Source organism: Ambystoma mexicanum, chromosome 5p, assembly GCF_040938575.1.
Source record: "Ambystoma mexicanum isolate Mex_15411 chromosome 5p, UKY_AmexF1_1, whole genome shotgun sequence".
NCBI lineage: Eukaryota > Metazoa > Chordata > Amphibia > Caudata > Ambystomatidae > Ambystoma > Ambystoma mexicanum.
Genome location: NC_090930.1, coordinates 13,266,726 through 13,290,935, shown reverse-complemented (window position 1 = coordinate 13,290,935; position 24,210 = coordinate 13,266,726). Strand labels below are relative to the sequence as shown.

Below are 24,210 nucleotides of genomic sequence, written 5' to 3'. Positions count from 1 at the left end.
TTGTAAATGATCGGTGCAAGTGAATCACGGACGGGAATGGTGGCAGCGATCGTTTCTTGTGTTTTTGAGCTCCTTTTGGCATTTTAAGCGCGTTTCTCGCACTTAGCCCAAAATGGTGGCCTGGCTCCCAAAATGGCCAGGCCACGAGGCTCTTTGTCCTGTCCGCTGCCCGTCTTGGCCCCTTCACCTTCCCCAGGTCGAGCCGACCCGTGGCCTTCCTTATTTGGGCATGTACTTTCCCGCGAAACACAGATGCTTTCGCGGGCTTCTACAGGCCTTGTGTGTGCCTCCAGGATGTGGGCTGGGATGTCTGGTCCCAATACACATCCTGGGTGCCAGAGAGTCTAGTGTGGTATGAATGCCTGAGACCACCATGGTCTGTGATAGGTCCACGTATGGTGTGAGTGTTTGATGAGCGGATCTCCCATTGGGTCCCCTCTGTTTTGGCGCGAAGGGAGCCGGGGATAAGAGGGGGCTGGAAACGCCACTACCATGTCGATCTCCTGAGTTCTCACGAACAAAGGAATACAGGAGCCAAGTATCCTGCAACCACGAGGCTGAACCGAGGAATCGCTGGTGACCCGCGGAAGGACTGCTCCTCTGCACTGCTGTTGCCTTGTGAAACCCTTTCTACCTCTGATCAAAACAGAAGGCCTGTACTGGTACTTCGACCCTTGGAATAGCGGGGACAGCTATTCTCGGCATCTTCACCATCTCCTGCACGTAAGCCATCGGAAGTGTCTCTGGGCCATCCAGCAGATGGACCAGCCTACCCAGGAGTCTTGCTCTGTAACCGCCGCCAGGTTGTGTTGTATTTCGAGTCCTTGTCACTCTCACACGATTCGTACACTTGGCATTTCCAGGTCTGAAGTGAGCAGTGTACATTTGGCTGAGATACACACGGCTGCTCCGTTGCCCTGCTGTGGTAACAAACTGTGCGGGTTCACTGCGTTTGGGACGCCCTCAACTCAACTCTGCTGCTGCAGAATCTACATGACGACGAGACGTCCCCTGCTCCGCTGAACCTGCCAGCACTGAAACTGACACGGAGAAGCCTGGGTCTGCTTGCATCGGGGACCGGTGAGTAGCATAGCTGGGAACTGGTCGCCCTCCTGCAGGAGCCCATAGCTTTTCCCCGCTGTGTACTCGTGCTCTGCTTCTGCCCACGGTGGAGGCACGGTGGAGGCTGCGCTTGAGTCACGGAGCTCTGTTCATCTTCATTTGTTCACCGAACTGAACTGCCTGATTCCCTCGAAGAGACTCCCCTTTTTGCCTGTTGGCACCAGCGTGTGCAGGTACTTTTGAGCACAAGGCTCCACTCTTCGTAGGGCTTGGACTTCCTTTTAGTTAGGTGCCTCTGAAGGCGGACTGGGTCTAATTATCATTTCGCACTGCCTGTTTTCCTCCCCTTCTAGGTGGACTACACATTTCGTGCGTCTAACTCTTTAGACTCGTTTGTATTTGTATATATATTGTATTGGTTTGGTATGTGTTGGTTTACTAGAGTTTTATTGTGATTTCTCGCTACGGTCATTGTTGCAAAGGCCTTGGAATAAATGTGTATATATTTTTAATATAACAACTGTTTGGAGTAATTTGTAAGTGTCCTTGCTTTGTGTGCTCATTGCGGGCTTTCAGTCACCCTCACCCCTCTTGAGACCTAGTCTTGACCGCCGTGATCGCTACCCTGATTGGTCTGGCTTGTCCAGAGGTTACCCTGTTCCAAGTAATTAGGTTGGCCTTCTGAACCTCTGCCCTCCAGGACAGAGTTCAGAAATCCGTCTTAACACTCCTCAAGAGGATGACCTGTGACTTGAACGTTTGAAATTGGAGTTACAGAGAGAGCAGTTAGCCGTCCAATACAAGAAACTCAAGACTGAAGCTGAGTTAAAGAAAGAGGAGTTTGCACGGCAAGTGATACTCAAAGACAAATATACTTAAGGCCATATAATTCAGCTGGAGAGAGCTAGAATGGAGTGAAACCAGTTGAGGGTGTCAGGTCCCCAGCCACCAAGTTTATGAAAGATCTGGTTGGTGTGTATTTGGAGGGTTCTGATATCCTCCAATGGATAGAAGCATTTGAAATGGCTTGTGGAATCCATGATGTTGATAAGAGATTGGGCTAAATGTTTGTTAAGTAGAATGCCTCAGACTGGATATGACTATATTCTGAAACTGGGTGTGGAAGAAAGGGGTCAGTATGAATGCAGGAAATCTGCTTTGGTTGCCAAGTTTGGTAAGAGATAGAATATGTCTTGAGTTGATTGGGTGAGTGCTGCACATATGAATATGATGGGATGGGTTGATGTTACAAAGTGAAGTCTTTTGTTGAATTGTCTCACCTCCTGTTTTTTGAACATTTTTTCTGAGGCTTGTTCACCAGAGCTGCCTCAATACATTGCTGACCAGAATATCTTGGATCCCTTTAAGTTGATCAAGTCTGCTGATAGTTGGTACTTCCACAGGGTGTCCCCAAAAGATCCCAGTGAGATTGCAAGGACAAAGAGAAAGGGTCCCCTATGAAGGCTGAGGAGTCCAAGAAGCAGCCACATCCGAATACATCTAATCATTTTCCTGGTAAGGTCCACAAATCTAGTGGGGATACGTCTCATAGGGGTTGGAGTAGGAGTAGTGGTTCTCCTGCTGTAAAGCAGGCCCGCAGTGGATCCTGTTCAGTCTCTTGCATTCCTGGCAACTTTTGGGACTCTGGGGCCTTGGACCACAGAAAGGATGACCCTAAGTGTAACGGTAAGGCACTTGCTGTCCAGGATGTCAGCGTGACCTACCCTTACTCTATGCTGATGTGGAGGCTACTGTCCTCACCTCTTCTCCAGGAATCACCTTTGGTGCTCCTGCAGAGATTTCCTTAGTGTCCCTTGGGGCCTGGGACCAGTACTCAGAAGTACTGGCTACTATCCCACAGAATACTAGAAGATGTTTGTGAAGTGTCCTCATAAATGGCCAGCCTTCCACTGGTTTGAGAGACACTGGGGAAGCATGCCAGTGGTGAACAGGACTCTGCTCAGGCCAGGGGACTATGTAGGTGGTCCTCTGAGAACCACCATGTTAGCAGTTGGGCATCCCCAAGATTCTCCTGTAGCCCTAGTCACCATTCAGATTGATGACAAGACAGCAAAGCTTCCTTCCCTGGTTCAGGACAATGTACCTGCCAATATTTTGTTGGGTAATGATCTAGTAGAGATGGGCTTAATTTCAGATGGGTTACCCCTGACTGCTGCTGCAGTCACTAAGTCACAGGTCAAACAGGGTCTGACTGACAGTCAGTTACCCAAGCCAAAGGGGACACCCAAGGTTAAGAGGAAGAGTAGGAAGACCACTTCTGTGAAGGGGGCTCCTTCTCTTCCTGCTGTTTCTTCAGCACCCACTGTGGTCCCAGTTCCTGAAGGGCTATGCCCAGTGGTGACCCTAGACTCAACTCTTGAGGGGGAATAGCCGGATGACTCTCCTCAGGGAGAGGTACTCAACCCAGTGGATCACCCTCACCCTCAATGCTGCTGGCTGAATGTGGGCCCTCTAGGGGGGACCTTTGTAAGGGAACAAGAGAGTGCCACTCTCTTGAGGGTCTAAGAATATTGGGCCAGGCCCAGGCAGAAGGCAAAGTGCCTAGGTCATTTAAGAGTTTTTGGGAGGTTGAACTCATTTGCAGTGAGCCCACTCAGCCCACTCAGCCTGAACCTGTTGCAGTCACGAGGTTCGTTGTACCCCAGGTACACAGGCCCTTCCTTTTGCAGTTGGCATCTTGGCACCAAGAAGACAAAGCAAAGGCTCTCAGCCTACTTTTATTGACCCAGAATGGGAGTAGAAGTGGAAGTTCACTGCAAGACCTGTCCTATCTGTCTGGTGTCTGGTAATAAGGGAGGGTGGGCATTGACATCGTCCGTCCCTTTGACCCTCCCACTTCAGGTGGACATCGGTTAATCCTGGTCTTGATTGTTCATGCCACCAGGTACCCTGAGGCTATACCCCTTTGTACTGTTACTGCCAAGGTGGTTGCCAGGGCTCTCCTGGGCATCTTTACCAGAGTTGGATTTTCTAAAGAGGTGTTCTCTGACAGAGGAACCAACTTCATGTCTAGTTCATAGCTCTCAACTCACACGCTTTTGGCGGGTGTCACCCGCCTTGTAAAGGGCTGAATCACCCGCCAAGCCTCCTGCACGCCCATTCATTCCAATGGGCGTCTCACCCGCCAAAAACAAAATCAGGTGATTTCACCCGCCTTTGTAGTATAAATGGTTGAGAGCTATGCTAGTTACATGCAAGCAATGTGGAAGTAATGCGGAGTAACATATAGGTTCTCCACCTCCTACCATCGCCAGACCAACGATCTGGTTGAGAGATTTAACAAGACTCTCAAGGGCATGTTGGGTGCTTTGGAAGAGCCCCTAAGGAGGAAATGGAATCTCCTCTAACCATGCCTGCTGTTTTCTTACAGAGGGGTGACTCATGAGGGTGTTGGTTTTATCTCCTTTGAGCTCCTCTTTGGACATCCAGTGAGGGGGCTGTTACGCTCACCTGATCTCCACAGGGGCACCGAACGGAGCTGGATGATCTGGTGGTGAGTGGTGTCTTGTACTCCCCTCTGATACGAAAGCAGGCTTGCCTAGAAAGGTAAATCACAGATTACCCAACCATGTGGATGAGGGCGACTCCCACCTCCCGTGGCGTCCTCTTGCACCCCCGCTATATCTCACCTTTGAGTTACGAATAGCGGGCTCTCCGTCCTGCCACTGTTCGCAGGGGTGCGTCGTAGTTCTAGGATCTAGTTACTTCACTGATCCTTTTGAACGTTACAGACAACTGTGACTCTATGGTAAATCTTATTCCAAAGATATGGATAGCTAAGAGTTCAAGTTGCAAAAGTTCACTCTGTACCTTTATTTACAGATTCCCTCTTCGTGCATACAATGGAGCAAGGTTCTTGGTAGCTGGCTTCCCCAGGTAAGATTTGCGCAAGTGCTATGCAAAAGTCTTTCCACCCGATACAGTTTTTCTGCACAACTAACCTGCTGCTTTTATATTCTGCAGGTGCGGAGTCTCCTGAACAAAGGCTGCGTGATGAAGAATTGTGAGCCCGTGAGGATTGCTGCCTTCAGGTAAGAGCTGCCTCATGCAGGATTATAAGTCAGAATGAGGCCTTCCCACTGCTCTGCTAACCTGATGTCTTCTTTCTGTTTCGACAGTCCCGGAGCGGCGATCGGAAGATGAAGCGGAGATCGATTGATGACGTTCCGATGGTTCACTGGTAAGTATTAGTGCGGCGCTGAACTGCGATGAAGAGCGTGTGTTCTGCAAAGCTAATCTGATGTTCTTTCCTTTTCAGTTCTGAAGAACCGTGGACTCCCGAGCGGCCGCGATGAAAAGACTGGTAAGTATCTTGTTCTGCTCTTCTTTATCACTCTTCTTTGCAGGTAACTCGAGACAACTGGACAGGCGTGGCTGATGGCTGGCCTGGAGCTGCAGACACGGCGAGTGTTATGCTGCAGGAGTGCAGAATAACGCGAAGCGTGTTCTGTATGAAGGGTGTGGCCTATATAGTCTTCTGAAAGTAGTTCTCAGGTAAAGTAGTTCCAGCAACCACACCCAAGCAAATAGTCCCACGGTAAATAATCCCTTCACCCTGCCTCATATTGGTTAGCACGTGTCTCTCTGGGTCTGAAACGTGCCATGTTGGTGATGGCAGTATGAGCCTGGCACCAATGGCGCCAGGATCGAGTCCAGGAAGCCCCTGCAAGATTTCTTGGGGCCTTCAAGGCCCCATGGGACCCAACGCCTTGGGCAGGGTGGTCTGTACCTGATGTTTGGGGGTATGGACCGTGACAGGGGCCCCTTGCCTTAGCAGGAGAAGGTTTGTAAGCCACCCCTCCAGATCCTTCCAAGCAAGTGGGGGACTATGTGTTAGGTCTCAAAAGGATGATGACACAGATGATGGGCCAGGCAACTGGCATGACCTTAATGCCTCGCAAGTGGATTAGACTCCGGGACAGGAGGTCCTTGTGATGGAGCCTACCAAGCCTCGCGCTTTGGCCAATAGGTGGACTGGACCCTTCAGCATCATCTCCAAGATGGGTGAAGTCAACTATCTGGTTGACATGGGTGTTCCTGGGGTAGCCCCTCAGGTATTCCATGTCAACAGGCTCAAGTCTTTCCACAGGAGAGGAGGAGTCCCATGCCTCTTACTCGCTTCATAGCAAGAAGAGGATGAGAGTGAGCCCCTTCCTGATTTGCTACATATCAACCCTCTGGATGGCTCAGTGGAGAGAGTGCAACTGTCTCCAGTTCTTACACCAGAGCAGCAGAGGACCTGCAGGGCTTTGATCCAGCAGTATGCCCCTCTGTTCTCACTGACACCAGGCCTTTACCCCTTTGTGTATGCATGATACTTACACTGGTGACACTGTACCTGTCAAAAGCAAATGCTACAGGATGTCAGGCACAGTTAAGAACCACATCCAGGCAGAGGACCAAGAGGTTGGACTTGGGTGTTATTGAACCCTCAACCAGCCATGGTCCAGCCAAGTGGTCCTTGTCCCCAAGGCAAGTTCCCAGGTAGGTACCAAGGATTGGAGTCAATGCCGTCACCAAGACTGATGCACACCCATTGCCCAGGGCTGATGAGCTTGTGGACAAGATAGGTGCTGCCAAGTTTGTGAGAAACTTTGACCTCACATCAGGCTATTGGCAAATAGCTCTGACTGAACAGGCCAAGCAGAAAGTGGTTTTCTCAACACCATAAGGGCTCAACTCGTTTTGGGTTATGCCTTTGGGTTGACGAATGCCCCTGCCACCTTCAAAAGTTTAGTCAATTATGCTCTGAGAGGACTGGAGGCCTTTAGTGTGGCCTACCTGGACGACATTGCTGTCTACAGTTCCACCGGGGAAGAGCATTTCACTCACCTGGATAAGGTGTTGCAGGACATGAAAAGGGACAGCCACACTATCAAGGCCACCACAAGCCAGATAGCACAGGGCAAGGTTACCTACCTTGGTCATGAGGTAGGAGGGGGTCAACTCCAACCTCTCCCTAGTAAAGTACAAGCTGTACAGGACTGGGAGACTCCCTCTACTCAAACCCAGTTGAGAGTTTATTTGGGCCTCACTGGGTACTACAGAAGCTTCATGGCAGACTATGGCACCAGCTGACCTCTGACAGCTCTGACATCACCTAAGCAGCCTAGGAAGGTTCATTGGAGTGAGGACTGTCAGAGGGCCTTTGATGGCTTGAAGGAAAGTCGGTACAGGGCACCTGTCTTGTGTGCCCCTGACTACAGCAAACTCTTTATTGTGCAAACTTATGCCCGTGACACTGGAATTCGAGATGTCTTATCTCAGTTAGAACACCCCACAAATGTTAATCAGTAGCCAACTCAAGGGTAGGGATCTTAGGTGGGCCACTGTTGAAATTGAGTGTTTTAGTATAATTTGGGCACTTAGGGGTTTTAGACCTTACCTTACATGGAATACCTTTAGGGTCCAAACTGACCATAAACCCTTAAAATGGCTTATGCAGATGAAGGGTGAAAACCCCAACCTGCTCAGCTGGTCCATTAGCCTGAAAGGGCTATCCTTCCCCATAGAGCATAGGCCAGGTAAGAGTCATGATAATGCAAATGGGCCTTTCCAGAAGGTATGTTGACCGTCTGGATGAGAGTGTCTATCTCGTGGGAGATTAGGCACCCTAACCTCAGTCTGGGTGTGGGGGCAACTGTGATGCTGGAAATGCATTAGAGGGACAGGGCCTCCCTGTCCCTGTCCTGTAGTCCTTTTACATTTGTGTTCTGTATTGTTTTCTGCCCAGGAGTCCATATGGGACTCCTGGCAGTGCAGCTCTTCCTGTTTTTGGTTTGGTGTGCAGGCCCATGGGATACCCTGATGGCACCCATGGGTGGAGTTGCAACCCTGTGCCCCTAGTGTATGTTTTTGGGCACCTGTGTGTGGCCCACAGAGCACAGTATGGGCCGGTAGCAGCTCCATGCTGAATTTGACAGGTGCTCGGAGTATCCTCCATTTTAGGATATCCAGGCCCTGCCATTGGAATCAGTTGATTCCTGATAGGAAACAAGATGGCCCCTGTGCTTTCTATTGCCGGTTACCTTGTTTTCCCAAAGTCCTGGGAAACCCTGACTCTGTCCCTTCCCCCTGATTGGCTGTTGGGTGGAAGTGCCATATATGGTGTTGTTGTTTAGTCCAGGCCAGACTGGCTGGAGCCTTCCCAGTGACTGTATGTTGTGGGTACACCCTGTGGGTGTGACCTGGGTGAATGGAGTCTCAAGTTATTTCCCATTCTCTGTTGGAGGTGTCTGGTTTTTGTGTGTGTGAGACACAATGAATGAGACAGCCTGACTGAAACTGACATGAATGCAGTGTAGTGTGCTGATAGGCTGGGTACTTACCCCAAACCACATTCTTTGTTATGGGTGTCTGGGTAGAGTGAATGGCCTGAATGGCCTGAATGCCTGTAAGCCTGATTGGCTGCCTGCCTACATGAATGCCTTTCTGTGTTGATTGGCTGTCTGAGCCTGGCTCAGCCAGAGTGAATGAGGTGCATATGTATATATCTGGGGACCTCTTACTTACCAATTTGTTCAGAAGCTAAAATCGAAGCTAAGCGAGAAGAAACTGTTCCTTGAAGCCCAGCTGTAGGAGAAGTCTGCTGCTGGATTTTATAAATGTAATCCAAAAGCAGATGTGTTCTTCCAAGGACTGATCCAGAGAGGACCTTGCAAATCGGGGGTGTGCACAGTCCATTGACCAAGGCTGAAAGAAACAAAAGAAGGCAATAGCAACTATGCCTATACTGTGGGAAGTCTGGTAATTTCCTCAGGGAATGCCCAGTGAAGCCACCTAGGAGAGTGGTCGGAGCTACTGAAAAAGAAGGAGGAGAACATGAGTCAGAAAACTTCCAGGCCTGGCAAGCATAGAGGTCCGTTTGTCAAGCGAAAAGGAAGAGCCACAGACCTCGCACCTTGCCCTTCCTTTGATATTGATCAGTCACCAGCAACCATCTCGGATGCATGCCGTGGAGGCTTACATTGACAGAGGAGCCGTTGGTAACTACATAGACCAAGGCCTGGCAACAAGGATGGGGCTTCCCCTCTGTCAAAAAACAACAACTGAGAAGGTTACCACCGTCGACAGCACGGAGATAGGTTCGGGTCCTGTCACTCAACGTACAGTGGAATTGATCCTTCTGTGCCAAGATGGACATAGGGAAACCATAGCCTTCGACCTTATCAAGGCCCCTCAGTTCCAGGTAATTTTAGGGATGCAGTGGTTGGTGGCTCACAATCCTAGTATCGACTGGTGTGCAAAGAAAATGACCTTCTTCCATGACTGTCTCTACGCCTGCTACCAAGTAGAAGTGCCAATGTCCGACCCGTCAACGCCAGTTCAGTGGTTCTAGGTAGAGGCAGTGGTTCTAGGTGTAATGAGTACGCTGCCATGCGAATACCAAGACTTCCAAGATGTGTTTCAAAAGGTACAGGCCAACACTCTACCCCCTCACAGGGCATATGACTGTCAGATTGACCTTGTGTCCAGAGCACAAATCCCATGTAGTCGCATTTATGCACTCACAGAGCCAGAAAATCTCCATCTGAAGTCATACCTGGACCAATATCTGGCCAACGTATTCATCCGCCCTTCCAAATCCCCAGCAGCCTCACCCCTATTCTTCGTACCCATAAAGGAGGGGGACTTGAGAACGTGTAATTACCGACCACCAGAACCTTCAATACCTCAAGACGGCAAAAACTCAATCATCTCGTCAAATCCGGTGGGCTTTATTCTTCGCAGAATACGATTACATGATCACCTTTTGACCAGGAGTTTGGAACGGAAAGGCAGATGCCTTAACCCGCATGGGAGTTGATGAATACGCATACTCGACCCCAGATCCCGTAGCCATCATGCTGGGTGACAAGTTACTAGGTCTCACTGGCAGAGTATCCTTGGACGAACTTCAAAAGGAAATTCAGCTCCTAATGAACACTGAGGCATTACAGGAGTGGGCCGCTCAAAGTGAACATCGCACAATGAAGGATCAGCTCCCATATTTCAGGGGACGTTTATATCTACCGAATAAGGTATTACAAGAACAAGTCGTCTCTAGTTACCAAGATTCCCTGATGGAAGGACACCCAGGGATTGCTAAAACTTTAGACAAAGTAAAAAGACATTATTGGTGGCCAAACTGGCCAAAGGACATTATACAGTTTATTCTATCATGTGGCATCTGTGCACAGAATAAATCCCTAAAGCAAAGACCTGCGGGTCTTCTTCAGCCTTTGGAAATTCCACCTGTGCCCTGGCGTGCACTCTCCCTCGATTTCATCACCAACCAACCCCTGCCAAGGATTCAACACTATTTTAGTGGTAGTTGACCTCTTTTCAAAAATGGCCCATTTTATACCGCTTAACGGTTTACCTAATGCATTCAGTCTGGCGAAGGTATTTTTGGAACAAATTGTGCGACTACACAGATTTCCTTCCGTCCTGATTTCAGACTGAGGCAGCCATTTTGTGTCTAATTTCTGGAGGAAGAGTTGTGCAATGGCCCAAATTGATATCCGTCTATCCACCAGTCACCATCCACAAACTGATGGTCAAACAGAATGGACAAATCAGACTTTAGAGCAATATCTAAGGTGCATGTTACATTAAGTGGAAGAAGGTTGGAAAGATGTGCTGTGGATAGCCGAATATGCCAACAACAATTTGTTACACTCCAGCACTGGGCAAATTCCATTTTATACTATGTATGGAAGACATCAACGCACTTCGGAGTTGGACGTCCCCACAACCTTGGAAATGCCAGCGGTAAAGACCTTACATACAACTATAACTCAGACTTTCAAAAGTGCGGCAGAACACCTGATTTAAGCCAAAGAAAGTCAGAAAAGGTTCTCTGACCAACATCGACAAAGAGCCCCAATCTACCAAGTTGGAGATGAAACTGATTGGCATCTCGGCACATACCCATAAGAGGTTTCGTCCCAGGTACCTAGGACCTTATACCATCAAGGCTATTATAAACCCTGTGGCAGTAAAACTAGCTTTACCACCGAACATGCAAATCCATCTGGTGTTCCATGTCTCACTTCTGAAGCCAGTTCAACCTGGAACCCGGGTTAAGATACCACCACATCCAATACTGGTTAATGGAGAGCCTGAATATGAAGTTAAAAACATCCTAGACTCAAAAATCACCAAGTCCAAGTTATATTATTTAGTGGACTGGAAGGGGTATGGCCCTCAAGACAAGACATGGGAGCCGAGCGAGCACCTGCATACACCATGCTTGGTTAAACGTTTCCATCGAGATCATCCAACCAAACCTGGGACGGTCGGAAGGAATATCTTGAGAGGGGCCTTAGAGGGGAGTGCTGTCACAACTCCTATCCGTGACCCCCTCAGAGGCAACAGCACCCTGACAGCAGTGAGGCTACAGCCCCCCACAATGGCTCCAAGGGGCTTAAAGGTCCATCACCAGAGAACATGGAATCAGTCCTGGCGCCTTTGGCTCCAGGCTCATTATTCAGAATGAAGCAAGCACCACTTAGGACCTTAATCCAACATGGAGGTCCTTTATTCAGCTCAGTTCCAAGTACTAAACTTGGCAGTCTAGTGTTTTGGGTGTGGTAGATCTTCAGGTGTGGCTGGCTATATAAGCCACGCTTGAACTGGGATTCACGTTTCGCGTTATTCTGCACTCCTGCAGCGTAACGCTCCCCTTGTCCAGCTCATCAGCTTCTCCCGGTGGCTTACATCTGGAGTCATCAACCTGGATCTCATTTGGAACCTGCAAGAACAAGAACAGCATTAACAAAGGAGGTTTACCTGTGAGTAGCAGTTCCTATGTCCATCTGCACTTCCATCAGCACTCGGCGATCTCGCCCATCTCCGGAGTGCTCCGCAACCTGCAAGAACAAGAATAGCATTAACGAGGAATATTTACCTGTGAGTAACAATCCTACATCCATCTGCGCTCGGTGATCACGCCATCTCCTGAGTGCTCCGCAACCTGCAAAATAAATGGACAGCATATTAATAATCCGCACTCGGCAAGCAGCGGGTTCAACACTGTGTGACACTTTTTGCAAAGGTGACAAGCTAAAACACCAAAACTCACTCACCTGAATAACCAGTCATTGATTGAACTTCATTCCGGATCGTCAGCGCACTGCATCCTGTAAGAAGGCCAGAAAAAGAGAAAGGCAGGTTAGCAACTAGCTCACATTGAGCAGCGCGGTGCTTTGCACTAAACTACTTACCTCAGCATTATCCATCCGGCGCTGCAGCTCCGCAATCACAATAACTCCTGTGGAAGACAGAAAGAGACTTTCAGAGCACTAAGGAGGAAAGCAACATCGAAAAGGCACAGGGAATGAAGAGAAGTCAGGAGAAGGAACAGAAACTGAAAGACTTACCTGAACTCTATAAACAGATAAACAAAGTTGGTGTCACAGGACCAGTGAAGTGATTAGGCCCTCTGAAAGCCCACAACTACAATGCGCCCCTGCACAGAGACACAGGACAGAGAGCTCAACGTACAAGAAACCAAGGTGAGGCAGAACCTCCAAGGGAAGGGATCTGGTCAGTGGGAGGTGGGAGTCTCCATCACAGGCTCGGTACCTAACCTCCATTCTCCTGTCACAGGATCTGTCCACCAGCCAACATACAAACAAGCAGAAGGGGTCCATATAGTGCACAGCCTCTCATCCGGTGTCGTGTGGCGCCCAGTGGATATCAGGAGAGCATAACATTACCATTCTCAAGCATAACAATGCAGTGATCAATCCACATATTTCAATAAATGACACAAGGATGCTGATACAACTCTTTCCTGTGAAATGTTTTTAAAACCACTGACAAAAACATCAACAGCTATCAGAGAACTGCCCTTAGCACTGAGTAGTGGAGGCAGCTTTTGGTGCCAGGGGGGCGGATAATAGGGCACCTGTGGGAGGCTGGGGGGCTCACTGGACACAAGGATGAAGCCGGGGGGGGTAGCAGAAGGGGCGCTCCAACACTGTTAGCACTGCCTGACCCACGTGTCCCAACAGACACAGTCTGCAGTATGTCATATATGTGGAGTGTGATGTCCGAATTGCTGCTCTATAGATTTCCTGATTTGAGGCTTCCTTCGCTTCTCCATTTGAAGAAACCTGAAATCCAGTGAGCAGCAACACCCCTGCTGATAAAAAGGCCAATGAAATCATCTCCTTCCACAACCTACAGATGGAGACGTTGGAGGACTTTTTCCTTCTACCAAGAGCACCAAAGGTCACAAAAAGACTTTCTGACTTCTGAAAGGAAGACACACTTTCAATATACAATAACGACTCCCCTCACATCTAACCCTTAATTTTCTCAGCCTGACCCTAAGAGAGATTACCAGTCACCCTGGGAAATACTGTCTCCTGGGACAGATGTATCAGTGGTGATACCTTAGTCCTAACTGTTGGGTCCTGAGTGGCCCGAAAGACGGGAGATGGACACAGCAAAGAATCCAGCTCTCGAAGTCTCCCAGACAAAATGATGCCTTCCAAAGAAATAAACTGTGAGAGAAAACCATTTCATATGGGCCCTCTCCAATTATGGGTGTAATTTCCTGTATCCAAGATACTCTGGGAGTAGGGACAGTTACCCTTTTCAGGAGGAGCAGAGGTATGATTTGAGACCTTCCCACAACCCAGACAAGGTCACACAACTGGAGCGACAGGTCCAGTAACTCTCTCAACCTAACTCTGTTTCCCAGAATTTTCAAACACCCAGGTCTAATGCCCCAGGGGGGAATGACGGAAGGAAACCTCTGACAAACCACAAGGTCCTGAGGAGGGGGCCCGGGTGGAGGGGAGATGCCAAGCCCTAGAGGAAGCTTCCTTTCTCACCCAAACAGAACCCCTAAAAACTCTCAGAACCCCTAAAAACTCTCAGCCTGAAAGAGTCTCTCCTACCCCTAAAATATTAAAACCCAAAGAGCAAAGGGTAAGTAGGGGAGACCAAAGAAGTATCCAATTTGTGGAGGAACTCCGGATTATCCCTTTTGAGGAAGAAGAATCCCTGGAGGATTCAGGTAAGCAGACCTTCTCTTTCAAAAATGGATGGATCCCGCCCAAATAAAAATGGGTCGCAAAAGACCTTTCAGACTCCCTCAAAGCAGGACTAACCAAGCCTGAGCCACCTCAACAGAGTGCTGGACCCCAGAAGCAAGGAAAGTCCACAAGGTGTCCAAGAACCACAGTGGTGCTATGTGCGAGTAGCTGAAACTGCGAAGTGCTGCTGATCTGTATTATGCCCATTGCTGCCGCCGGCCGTCAAATCATAGTGCAGGAGTCCCCAGACGTCCTCCCTCTTGTCCCCATGACTGAGGTCCAGGAATAACAGGATCTGCAGGAACTACACAGAAAAAGAAGCCAGCTGGGACCTTTTTCTTCAGACCCAAGGTACAGTAAACTAGGGATTCATACCTCGTATTGTGTGTAGCTTGCTTGCTCTCACTGGAGCCTTGCATTGGCTGCACTTTGCAGAATTGCTTGCATCTTTGCCCTTCACAAGCCCCCCAGCTTGTGGCCCAACAGTGATTCTTTTGCAACAAAACTCTCTTTAACATTGTGCAAGACTTTTGCCTATCTTCAAGAAGTGCCTCAGCTCCCCTAGACTTTGCTCAATTGACATTGGCTGTCCTGGCTCCCTGCAGACTCTTCTTACCCTCTGACTTTGTGTTTCACTGTCCCTCCACAAAGTGATACATACCTTACTTGTATAGCTGGGAAAGGGTTAACCTACATTGCATCGGGGGATTCTAAAGTGCTTACCTGTTTGAGAAATGTGTTAAACATTGTTTCCTTCCCTAACCTTTTCCCTTTTTTCCACAACTTCAGTATTACCATTTAAGTGTGAAAAGTTATATATGAATGTCCACAGCGTCCTAACTATTGAATTCAACTGAGGGTGTAGGAAATTCTGTGTGCCATCCTAAAAGGGTATCTACTTACTTTATTGGACTGAAGGAGTGTATTTTGAAGTGTATTTTAAGTGTTGTATTTTGCTCCCTTCTAAAAAAGGCTTATTTTAAAACTGACTGTTAAATTAATAAATCATTATTTAATCAAGAAACCTTGAGTATAAGTGTTATTTGAATACATGTCACTGTGAATCTCTATGTTACAACCCTACAGCTCACATTGACCCCTCTTGAGATAAGCCTGGCTGCTCAGTCACTCTACCAACTTGTGTAGTACATGCTTATAGCAAAGGTCGGGTTACCCATTGCCAAGAGGGCAAGGCTGGTGTAGTCTCCCACAGTGTTACTACATAAATCCTGCCTAACAACGCCTATATAAATCTAAATTTCCATCTCCAACAACAAGGTTTGTATTTAAATCCGACACCTCTAGTAGACCTAGAACATGACACAATTTGAATATTGGTGGATAACAGCAACACTCGAAGTATCACTTTTTAGACGCAGACACCTTTATTGGAATGGCAGTTGATGCCCAAAATCATTCTGTTGATTTATGTAATGATCATGGGACCAATCCCAAATCAATCTCAAACAAATGTTTTGACCTCAGTGACAGTATTCGTCCAGAAAAAAGATTTTTACTAGGCATGGGGGGAATGTCTTGGTGTATTCTTCCTGCCCCTACGGTATGGAAGAGGTGACCTGTGAAATTAGGAGGGAGGAGGTAGCGTTCAGAGTCAAGGAGCACTACCTTGAATCCCCTGTCCAGGTCAACACCATCAAAAGAGATCCCTTCACCCAACTGGATGATACCGCTGAAGATGTCAAGCCCGTGGTCTTCTCAGGTTTCAAGCAAATGGTCGAGGAAAGGATCAATCTTGCTGATGCCTGTGAGACCAAGGAGCAAAGACAAAAGCTAACACAGGTCTTCTTAGAATTCCAAGATATTATTTCAGTGGACTCATACGACTGTGAACGCACATCCATTCATTCAACCACCATTCCCACGGACCCTGAGATGGCTCCAGTATTTGTGAATCAACACTGGTTAGCTCTCACAACCATGCAGTCACTCACAGAGATTATTAAGTACCTAGAATCCCATGGGATAATTTGTCCGATCAACAGAACCTTCAACAACCCGGTACTGGCGATACTCAAACCTAACGGCCAATAAAGATAATGTGCAGACCTGAGGGAGTTGAACAAACGGGTCCACATGTTAAGCTGGCCCCTTCCCTACATCGATCAGGGACTGGCCCAGATAGAAAGGGTCAAAGGTGTACACTGCCATTGACCTGACCAACAGTTAGTGGTCAGTACCCGTGAGTAGGGAAGACTAGTACAAGCTTGTCTTTACCTTCGGGGGGCAGCAGTACACATGGACCCGAACCCGCTTTGGATACATACACTCCGCCAATTAGTTCAACATCTTCCTACATAAGGCCATGCCCGATTTGGATGAACGTGGAAACCTGGCCTATGTGGATGATGTTTAGATCAAGAGCTCTACTGTGGAGGAACATGTAGCAGAAATCCGCTATTTATTTATTTATTTACTTGTTTTTAATCGGAAAAGAAATTAGCGATTTTTACAAGAACCCTTCTTCTTCTACAGATGCGCCAAGGCGCTTTTCACAGTCGTTTTTGTGATGATGATGACGCTTCTGAGTTCATAGTCACTTTCCGCCTTCTCTCTCAGGAATTTCGCTGTTATTTGATTGTTACTCGGATTTGGCTTGCAATGGGCGATTTCACTGTTCCGGCCATCTCTGCTATTTTCCTATGGGCCTGTGTGTTGGAAATCTTTTCGAAGGCAAGGTCTATCAATTTTACTGCCGCTATGGTCCATCTCGTTGTTTCTCCGGAGATTAGCCTATTCCAGACCGCCTCTTCATCTGGCGTCGTCGCCCCTTGCAGACATGGTTGTATATATCTGTCTCTATTTATGCTGGTTTTTGGGCATCTTAGGACTAGATGTCGCAATGTTTCCACTTCTTTATTTTTGCATAGGCGGCAACTTTTATCCATTTTTGATGATCTAATGGCTAGGATTTGGTGGGTCATCAGCAGGTTTAATCTTGCCTTCAAGAATGTGCTCCTCATCTTTTTGTTCGGGAACTTTTTGCAGTAGTTCAATGGCTCTTTCACCCTGTTTAACGTCGGTGGAAGGTGGGTGAGTAGCTTATTTGCTCTCGCTGTGTCTACAGTGTGGATCCAATCCATGAGTTCAATTTTAATCTTTACTCGATCTGGATTTTTTTTTAGATCTTCTTCTGTGCATGATATTTCGTTTAGTGTTTCTTGTATTGTTGTTGCCAAATTGTTGAGCGCTTTACACGTACCCGTTTTCAATTCTTCTGCTATCACCGCACATATTGGCAATGAATCGGCTATTATGACTTTCCTATAAAGTCTCAGCTTGCTTTGCTTCACTGATGTAGCTAACGAGACCAGGCCCAATTCCATTCTAATTGCGGGCATGGAGGTTGATTTCGGTAGGCCTAGTACTGCCTTCCACACGTGTCCTTCCAATTTTTGCCATATTGAGTTCGGTAAGTTGAGGGCGGCTTCCATACCATAGGTGATAGAAGGCACTACCTTTGCCTTGTAAAATTTTATTGCCGGAATAATGGAGAATTTCCCAAATTTGTTGTCGACCAGTCTAGTTTGTGCCTTAAGTCTTTTGACTTTGTCCCATAACTGATCTTGTATTGCGTTGTCACCTGCTGATCCATCTAAGGTTACCCCTAGGTATTTGAATTTGTCGACTACTTCCAGTTTGGCGTTCTCCAAATGCCAATTTGACTGCTTTGTATTTTTGTTTGCGTTTTTTTCAAAGACCATCACTTTAGTTTTTGTTGTATTGATTTCCAGATGGTTTGTTGCCATATACTTTGCCAGATTGTTCAGTTTTCGTTGCAGCCCAATTGGTGTTTGGTCAATGATGATGGCGTCGTCTGCGTACCATAGTCGTGGGATGATTTCATTTCCAATTTTTGGTGGGAAAGCTCTTATTTTTTTTTCTTCGGTCTGGTAGTCCCCCAAGAAAGCGATGAACAGGGCTGGAGCTAGTGGGCAGCCCTGCTTTACACCTCGCTGGATTTCAATCTCTTCCGACAAGGTGCCTTGTTTATTCAGTTTTAATCTGATTTTTGTGTTTTCATGAAGCGCTTTTATTGGTGCCATGATGGACGTTGGGCATGCCCACTTGCTCAGTTTCAGCCATAGTTTTTCTCGATCAATTTTATCAAAGGCTTTTGATAAATCTACGAATGCCAGGTAGATTTTTGGGGCACCTTCTTTTACTTTTGCTTTCAAGATCTGAATGATCAATATATTTATTGTCGTGCCTCCCTTCTTCTGGAACCCTGTCTGAAAAATGTCGAAGCAGGGTGCAGTCTTTGCCCATGTCCCAAAGTGGGTCAACAACTGGGTTGCGTAGATTTTGCCCACAATGTCTAACAGTGCTATGGGCCTGTAGCTTTCCGGGTCTTCTCTGTCGCCTTTTTTGTACACTGGCACAATTATGGCCTTTAGCCATGTTTCCGGCACCATTTTTGTCTGGGCACAATGTGAGAACATTTTGCTAATTAGCACTGCCCATGCCTTCGCACATTGCTTTAGGTCGATATTTGACAACCCGTCCGGTCCGGGGGCCCTTGATGTTTTTAAGTTTTTGATGGTTTTTTCAATGTCTGTGATATTAGCCACGTTCACCCAAATGGCTGTCGTGTCTGATAATCCTTTAGTTGTTTGCATTTTCGGTCGCTCAAATTGTGCCATTAGATATGATTTCCAATTTGACTCAGGGACTTGATTTATCAGTTCTGGTGGCTTCGATGTATTTGTTGCTTTGATTATTCTCCAGAAATCGCTTGTTTTCTTTGAGCCAAAACTTTTCAACATTTTTTCCGCATCTTGTTGGTACATCCACAGTCTATGTTGCTTTAGCCACTGATTATATTTCTTAGCCTCCATCTGCCAGTTTTCCCAGTCTTCCTGCTGGTTTCTTTTTATTGCAATTTTTCTTAACCTCCTCACCACTTTTCTTCTTTCCACCACCAGTTTATCATATGTGTGTAATGCGTTTGATGTTTTCTTCTGTTGACTCCTCGCTAGTTTTTTGTATGGTATCAGCAACGGTATGTAGTTCGGTCGAGTTTGTGGGGCTTTTTCTTGAGCTTCCTCTGAGAGTCTATATCTTGCTGTTATCGTTCTTACCTCTTCTTCTGTTAGACAGACTCTAGATTGCTGGTTGTTTATTTCGAGATTGTGTTTGTACACGTGATTTTCAGTTTGTGATCCTGTCCATTTGCATGTTAGCAGATTGTGATCACTGTGTGTGGTTCTTTGGACTTTGTATTCTTCAATTCTGGGTATGAATTCTGTTGACACAAAGATGTAATCTAGGGTAGCTTTTGCATTCAAACTCTCCCAAGTTGGAATGTTCTTTTGTTTCGGAAATAGAGCTGCGATGTTGTGGAGATTTCTTGGTTTATTCAGGGTCTCCCATGCAACACCTCTCTTGCGGGTTGAATCTTGACACTTTCCCGACTTTGTTTCTTTGATCCCCTCTCTGCAATCGGCGTTTAAGTCGCCACATATGATGATGTCCGCATTCATGTGCTCTATTTTGATTTCATCTATCACCTCTGCCATTTTTGCGCAGTACGTTTTGTTTGTCATCTTTTGGGGGTTCCAATACGTGTTTATTATGATGACTTGGTTTCCAATCCTCTTGCTATTTGATTTTCCTTCGTTGGTCCATGTGGTCAGTATTACTAACATCTCATATGATTTGTGTAATTTTGTCGGTGTTGCCAGGCCTACTCCCATTTTCGTTGCTGTCAATAGGCCTGAGGATGGTCGGCCTAACAAGCCCTTGCTTGCAGGTGCTATTTCCACTACATAGCCGTCTAGGCCGGGTTTTTCTTGTAGCCAAGTTTCTTGTAGGCATATGATGTCTAGTGCGCCTAAGTCCACGTCGCCCGGTCTGGTTAAGTGCGTGTATCCTCTTGTGTTCCATGACCCCAGGATGAAACATTTCTTGGTTTCTTTTTGGTCACCACTTCTTTGTTCATCCCACATAGATGCCGGTGACCGTGTTAGTTGCTAATTTTCTGTTTTGCCCATTAAGGCTGCTTTTAGCCATGCTAGCGGGCCCGTGTTCGTTGACGTCTCCTTTGTTTGTCTCGGAGGTGATTTCTTTGCTCTCTCGTTTCTACTGTGGCGGCCAGTTCTCTCTGGACTAAAATGTCTCTGAACGCGTCTTGGTTCCACTCTCCGGTATAGGTTCTGATATTCTGCGCCCGTGTCCTGGTGCTCCTTCCTTGATTGCGTGTTTTGTTTTTCGTCCTTATGGGGTCTTCGGTTCTCTTTTCTGTCTTCCGTTCGTCCATACATCACTTCCCAATCGATACCCCTTTCTTCTCTATGTTTTCCTAGTCTATTAGATCGATACCGCTCTTCTGTCCGTGAAGTGAAATGGTATTGTCTTCTTTCTTTTTCATCGTACTTAGGGTCTTTCTTTTCTTTTTGTATTTCTCTTTTTATTTCTGTCAGCCCAAACCCATTTTGGAGCATTTCAGTAGCTGCGTTTGCTTCCGTTTCTTGCCGGATTGGTTCTTTCACGTGAATGTATGCCTTTGCGATCTTTCCTCTATGATAAGGTTCTACTAGCGTGATATCTTCTGTTTTTATCATCTTCAACGCGTTCATTTTGCTCATTAATTTCAAGATCGTCTTCCTATTTAGGATCATATATCCACTTTTTAGATCTAATTGCTAATTGCGTTCCTGTCTTTCCGCTTTTGACATACCAGTTCTTCTGTTTTTCTCTGGGCTTTTTATCACCTGTTCTCGGTGCGTTGTTGACCGCTCACTTATTCTTTGGTCTTTTGAGGGCTTTCGTTCTTCTTCTCTGTTCTTTTTTTGTGTTTCCGTTTCTCTCCCCTTTTGGATCTCACTTGCCTCTCGGCTTCTTTTTGGTGTTTGGGGTTTCATGTTTTGTCTAATTTCTATTTCTTTCTCTGGTTCTTTTTGCTTTTGTGTTTGCTGATCTGTGTTCACCTCCATCACTGAGTTGTTGGAGGCGGTCTCTCAATGCTGGGACAAGTTCATCAGGTTTGTGTCGCTCATAAAATCTTCGACCGAGAGGGGGGGCTTCTCATTTTGTCTCTTTTACTTTCTTTCTGGCTTTTTTCTGAACTTTCCTCTCTGATTTCTTCTTCTTTTTTTTTTCTTTTAGTTTTTCTGCTTCCTGCTGCTCCGCCTTCTCTGTCATCGGGTCTTTGTCAGCCTTGTCATTTTTCTTTAGTTTCAATATCACTGGGGCTTTATTCTGGGGATGATTCTGGAGTCCTGATTTGATTGGGTATGTTTGTGGGGGTTTGGATCTTTTCTCCATCACTTCCTTTATCTCATGGTCTCCTTTGTGTCTCTCTGTTATTGCCGCATTTTTTCTTTCCCGCTCTGATTTTTTGGTTTTCTCGTTCTCCTCCTCTGTCCCTCTTTTTAGGCACTCAATTTGATTCTTTAAGTCCTCCAGTTCTTTTTCCCACCCTTTCTTGTAGGCGTCGTTTCTTTCTTCTACAGCTGTGATGTATCCTTCTATATGCGTGATTTTTGTGGACATTGAAGCCAGAATTGATGTGTTGTCTTGTATTCCTTCTTTTATTGTTTCGTATAATTTGCAATATGGCGCCAGTGCTATCGTTATTGCAGACATGATTGTTAGTAGATCTGGTTTTTTACTGGGGACTCCTTTTGTATCGGCGTGCCTAATTCACTTATCCTTCTATTTTTCGGCGATTTTGGAGTACTGGCTATTTTCCCTGGCATAGCCATTATTTCTGTGAATAGGCTATCGCTTAACCTGTGTCTGTGTGCTTTTTCCTCCAACCTTATGCACTTAGGTTTTTCTTTCTGTGTTTCTCTTTGTTGGTTCTCTCCATATAGTTCTCTTACTTTCTCGGGGTACGAAGTAACTGGTCTGAATTCGGGTGTGCTTTTGCCCCATCTGGGCCGTCCACATTTTGTCGTTGATCTTTTGGTTGGGACACCCTCTCCCGGGCCAGGGCCTGTCTTTGGTTGTTGTCTTCGGGTCTTGCGGTATTTCCCCCTCCTTCAGGGGGCTCCTCCTGATGTTCTTTTAAGGTGCTTTGCTTCCGTCTTTCTTCTCTTTCTTCTATTTGTCGCCGGATTGCTTTCGCCGCATTCTTTTTTTCCTGCAGGAGCTGCGGCAGACCTATAGCTGGCGATCCTTCTGGCCCCGGTGAGACCCCGGGGGTCTGTTGGGTGTCTCCTTAGTAATTTACCTCAACCGCTTCCAGCAGTTCTGCGTCAGATAGATCGTTTTCCGGTTCTAATTTTCGTTTCTGCTGGTTAAAGAAAAATGCTTTCAATGTTCCTGACAAGGATACTGGCAATGATCCTTTTTGCATTCCCTCATTTTTTTTTTTTTGCGGTTTCTTTTTTATATTTTCTAATGTCGTTTTCGTTTTTCCTAGCTGTTCACGTCCTCTTTCTTTATTATTTTTTGTTGTTTTCATTTCGTTTGTCTTTTCTTGGTTTTTTCTTTGCGTTGTTGGTTTATTGGTAGTTATCCTTTTTTTCTGTTTTACTTCTAAGGCTTTTTTTTCTTGTTCTATTTCGGAATCTGAGTCTGACGTCCCCGTTTCACTTTCATTCCAACTTTCTTCTGTACTACTTTCTTTCCCCTCGTTGCTGATGGATTTGTTACTTGGCACTTGCGTCCGATTTTCTTCCCTTTGTTTTGCCTCTTCTTCTATTACGTTCTCACTTATGCCTAGTTCCTCATCAGTGTCAACAAATCCTGGTTCCCTGTGTACACTTGCTTTTACGACTGTTTTGGGAACCTTCTCTTTTGGCCAGTCTAGCCTTCTTCCTTCTTCATTTTCTTGTGGTAAACTGTCCACCTCCACACTTTCCCTTTCTTGAGTGGTGGTCAGCTTGTTAGCCTGGCTCTTGGCCAATTCCACTATCTGCGTCCCTTTGGTGTTTTCATTTGGGCTGTCTATTTGACCTCAAACTTTTTCACGGCGTTTCTCTAGACCCCTCCTCTCCCTGTTCCCCATCCGCGTGGGGCTCCTCCTCCCAGCCCTCCCTGAGTCCGGCGAGGCAGGCAGGGCTGGCTGTCCTGCTCCGCGGTTTGTTGTCTTTTCCGATGATTTCTTCTTCCTCCGGTCCTCGGCGTCACAGCGCTCCTGCTGAGGGTCCGTCAGCGGCTGCCCTCCGGCTGCCGTTTCCGGAAACCCACTCGCCTTAGGCGCGGTGTGTAGGGCACTGGTCACCTCAGATCCCGGTAGGTCTTGCTTACTTTCACCGCTTAGATTTATTTGTGGGACTTGTGGTTCTGTTGTTACTGGTTCTGTTGTTACTTGTGCATCTTTCTCCTTTGGTTCGAAGACGCACACCTCTCTGAGCTCGTTATTCGTACTGTTGAAACGAGACCTCGGCGTATGTGGCTCTTTTTTTCCTTCGTGGGCAGTTTCTTCACTGAGAAGCGTCTTAGATTTCAGCCGCATGGCTGGCGATTTCACACTCCTTAGACGCCGTTTGTTGTTATCAGTGTTGTCAGTGTCCGAAACCGCTCCCGCCTCGTCCGGTTTTTCATTTTTACTATTTTTTCGCCCTTGCTGTAACGATGGTCTCTCATATTTCTGGGATGCATCCATATTACGTCTACCTCTGCCCTCGCGAGCTCCCGCGGACTCCAGCAGACTCAACTCTCCTCACCCAACTCCGCTCACCGCTCCGCTCTGGTGCAGGGTTTTTAAGCCCTCCCACACGCTGTAGTAGACAGGGGAGAGAGACTCCAGCAGACTCCAGCAGACTCAACTCTCCTCACCCAACTCCGCTCACCGCTCCGCTCTGGTGCAGGGTTTTTAAGCCCTCCCACACGCTGTAGTAGACAGGGGAGAGAGACTCCAGCAGACTCCAGCAGATTCTACTCTCCTCACCCAACTCCGCTCACCGCTCCGCTCTGGTGCAGGGTTTTTAAGCCCTCCCACACGCTGTAGTAGACAGGGGAGAGAGACTCCAGCAGACTCCAGCAGACTCAACTCTCCTCACCCAACTCCGCTCACCGCTCCGCTCTGGTGCAGGGTTTTTAAGCCCTCCCACACGCTGTAGTAGACAGGGGAAAGAGACTCCAGCAGACTCCAGCAGACTCAACTCTCCTCACCCAACTCCGCTCA

At 47.1% G+C, this 24,210-nt stretch overlaps 1 protein-coding gene across 1 annotated transcript; it reads right to left on the bottom strand.

The window, feature by feature from the left end:
- Positions 1–22,296: 22,296 nt before the first annotated feature.
- LOC138480455 (transcriptional regulator ATRX homolog) lies at positions 22,297–23,688 on the bottom strand. Its single transcript, XM_069612239.1, has 2 exons — positions 23,331–23,688; positions 22,297–23,003 (listed from the first exon to the last, which is right to left on the bottom strand). Exons 1-2 carry the CDS (start codon positions 23,686–23,688, stop codon positions 22,297–22,299), a joined length of 1,065 nt encoding a protein of 354 aa, XP_069468340.1.
- Between the last annotated feature and the right edge of the window lie 522 nt (positions 23,689–24,210).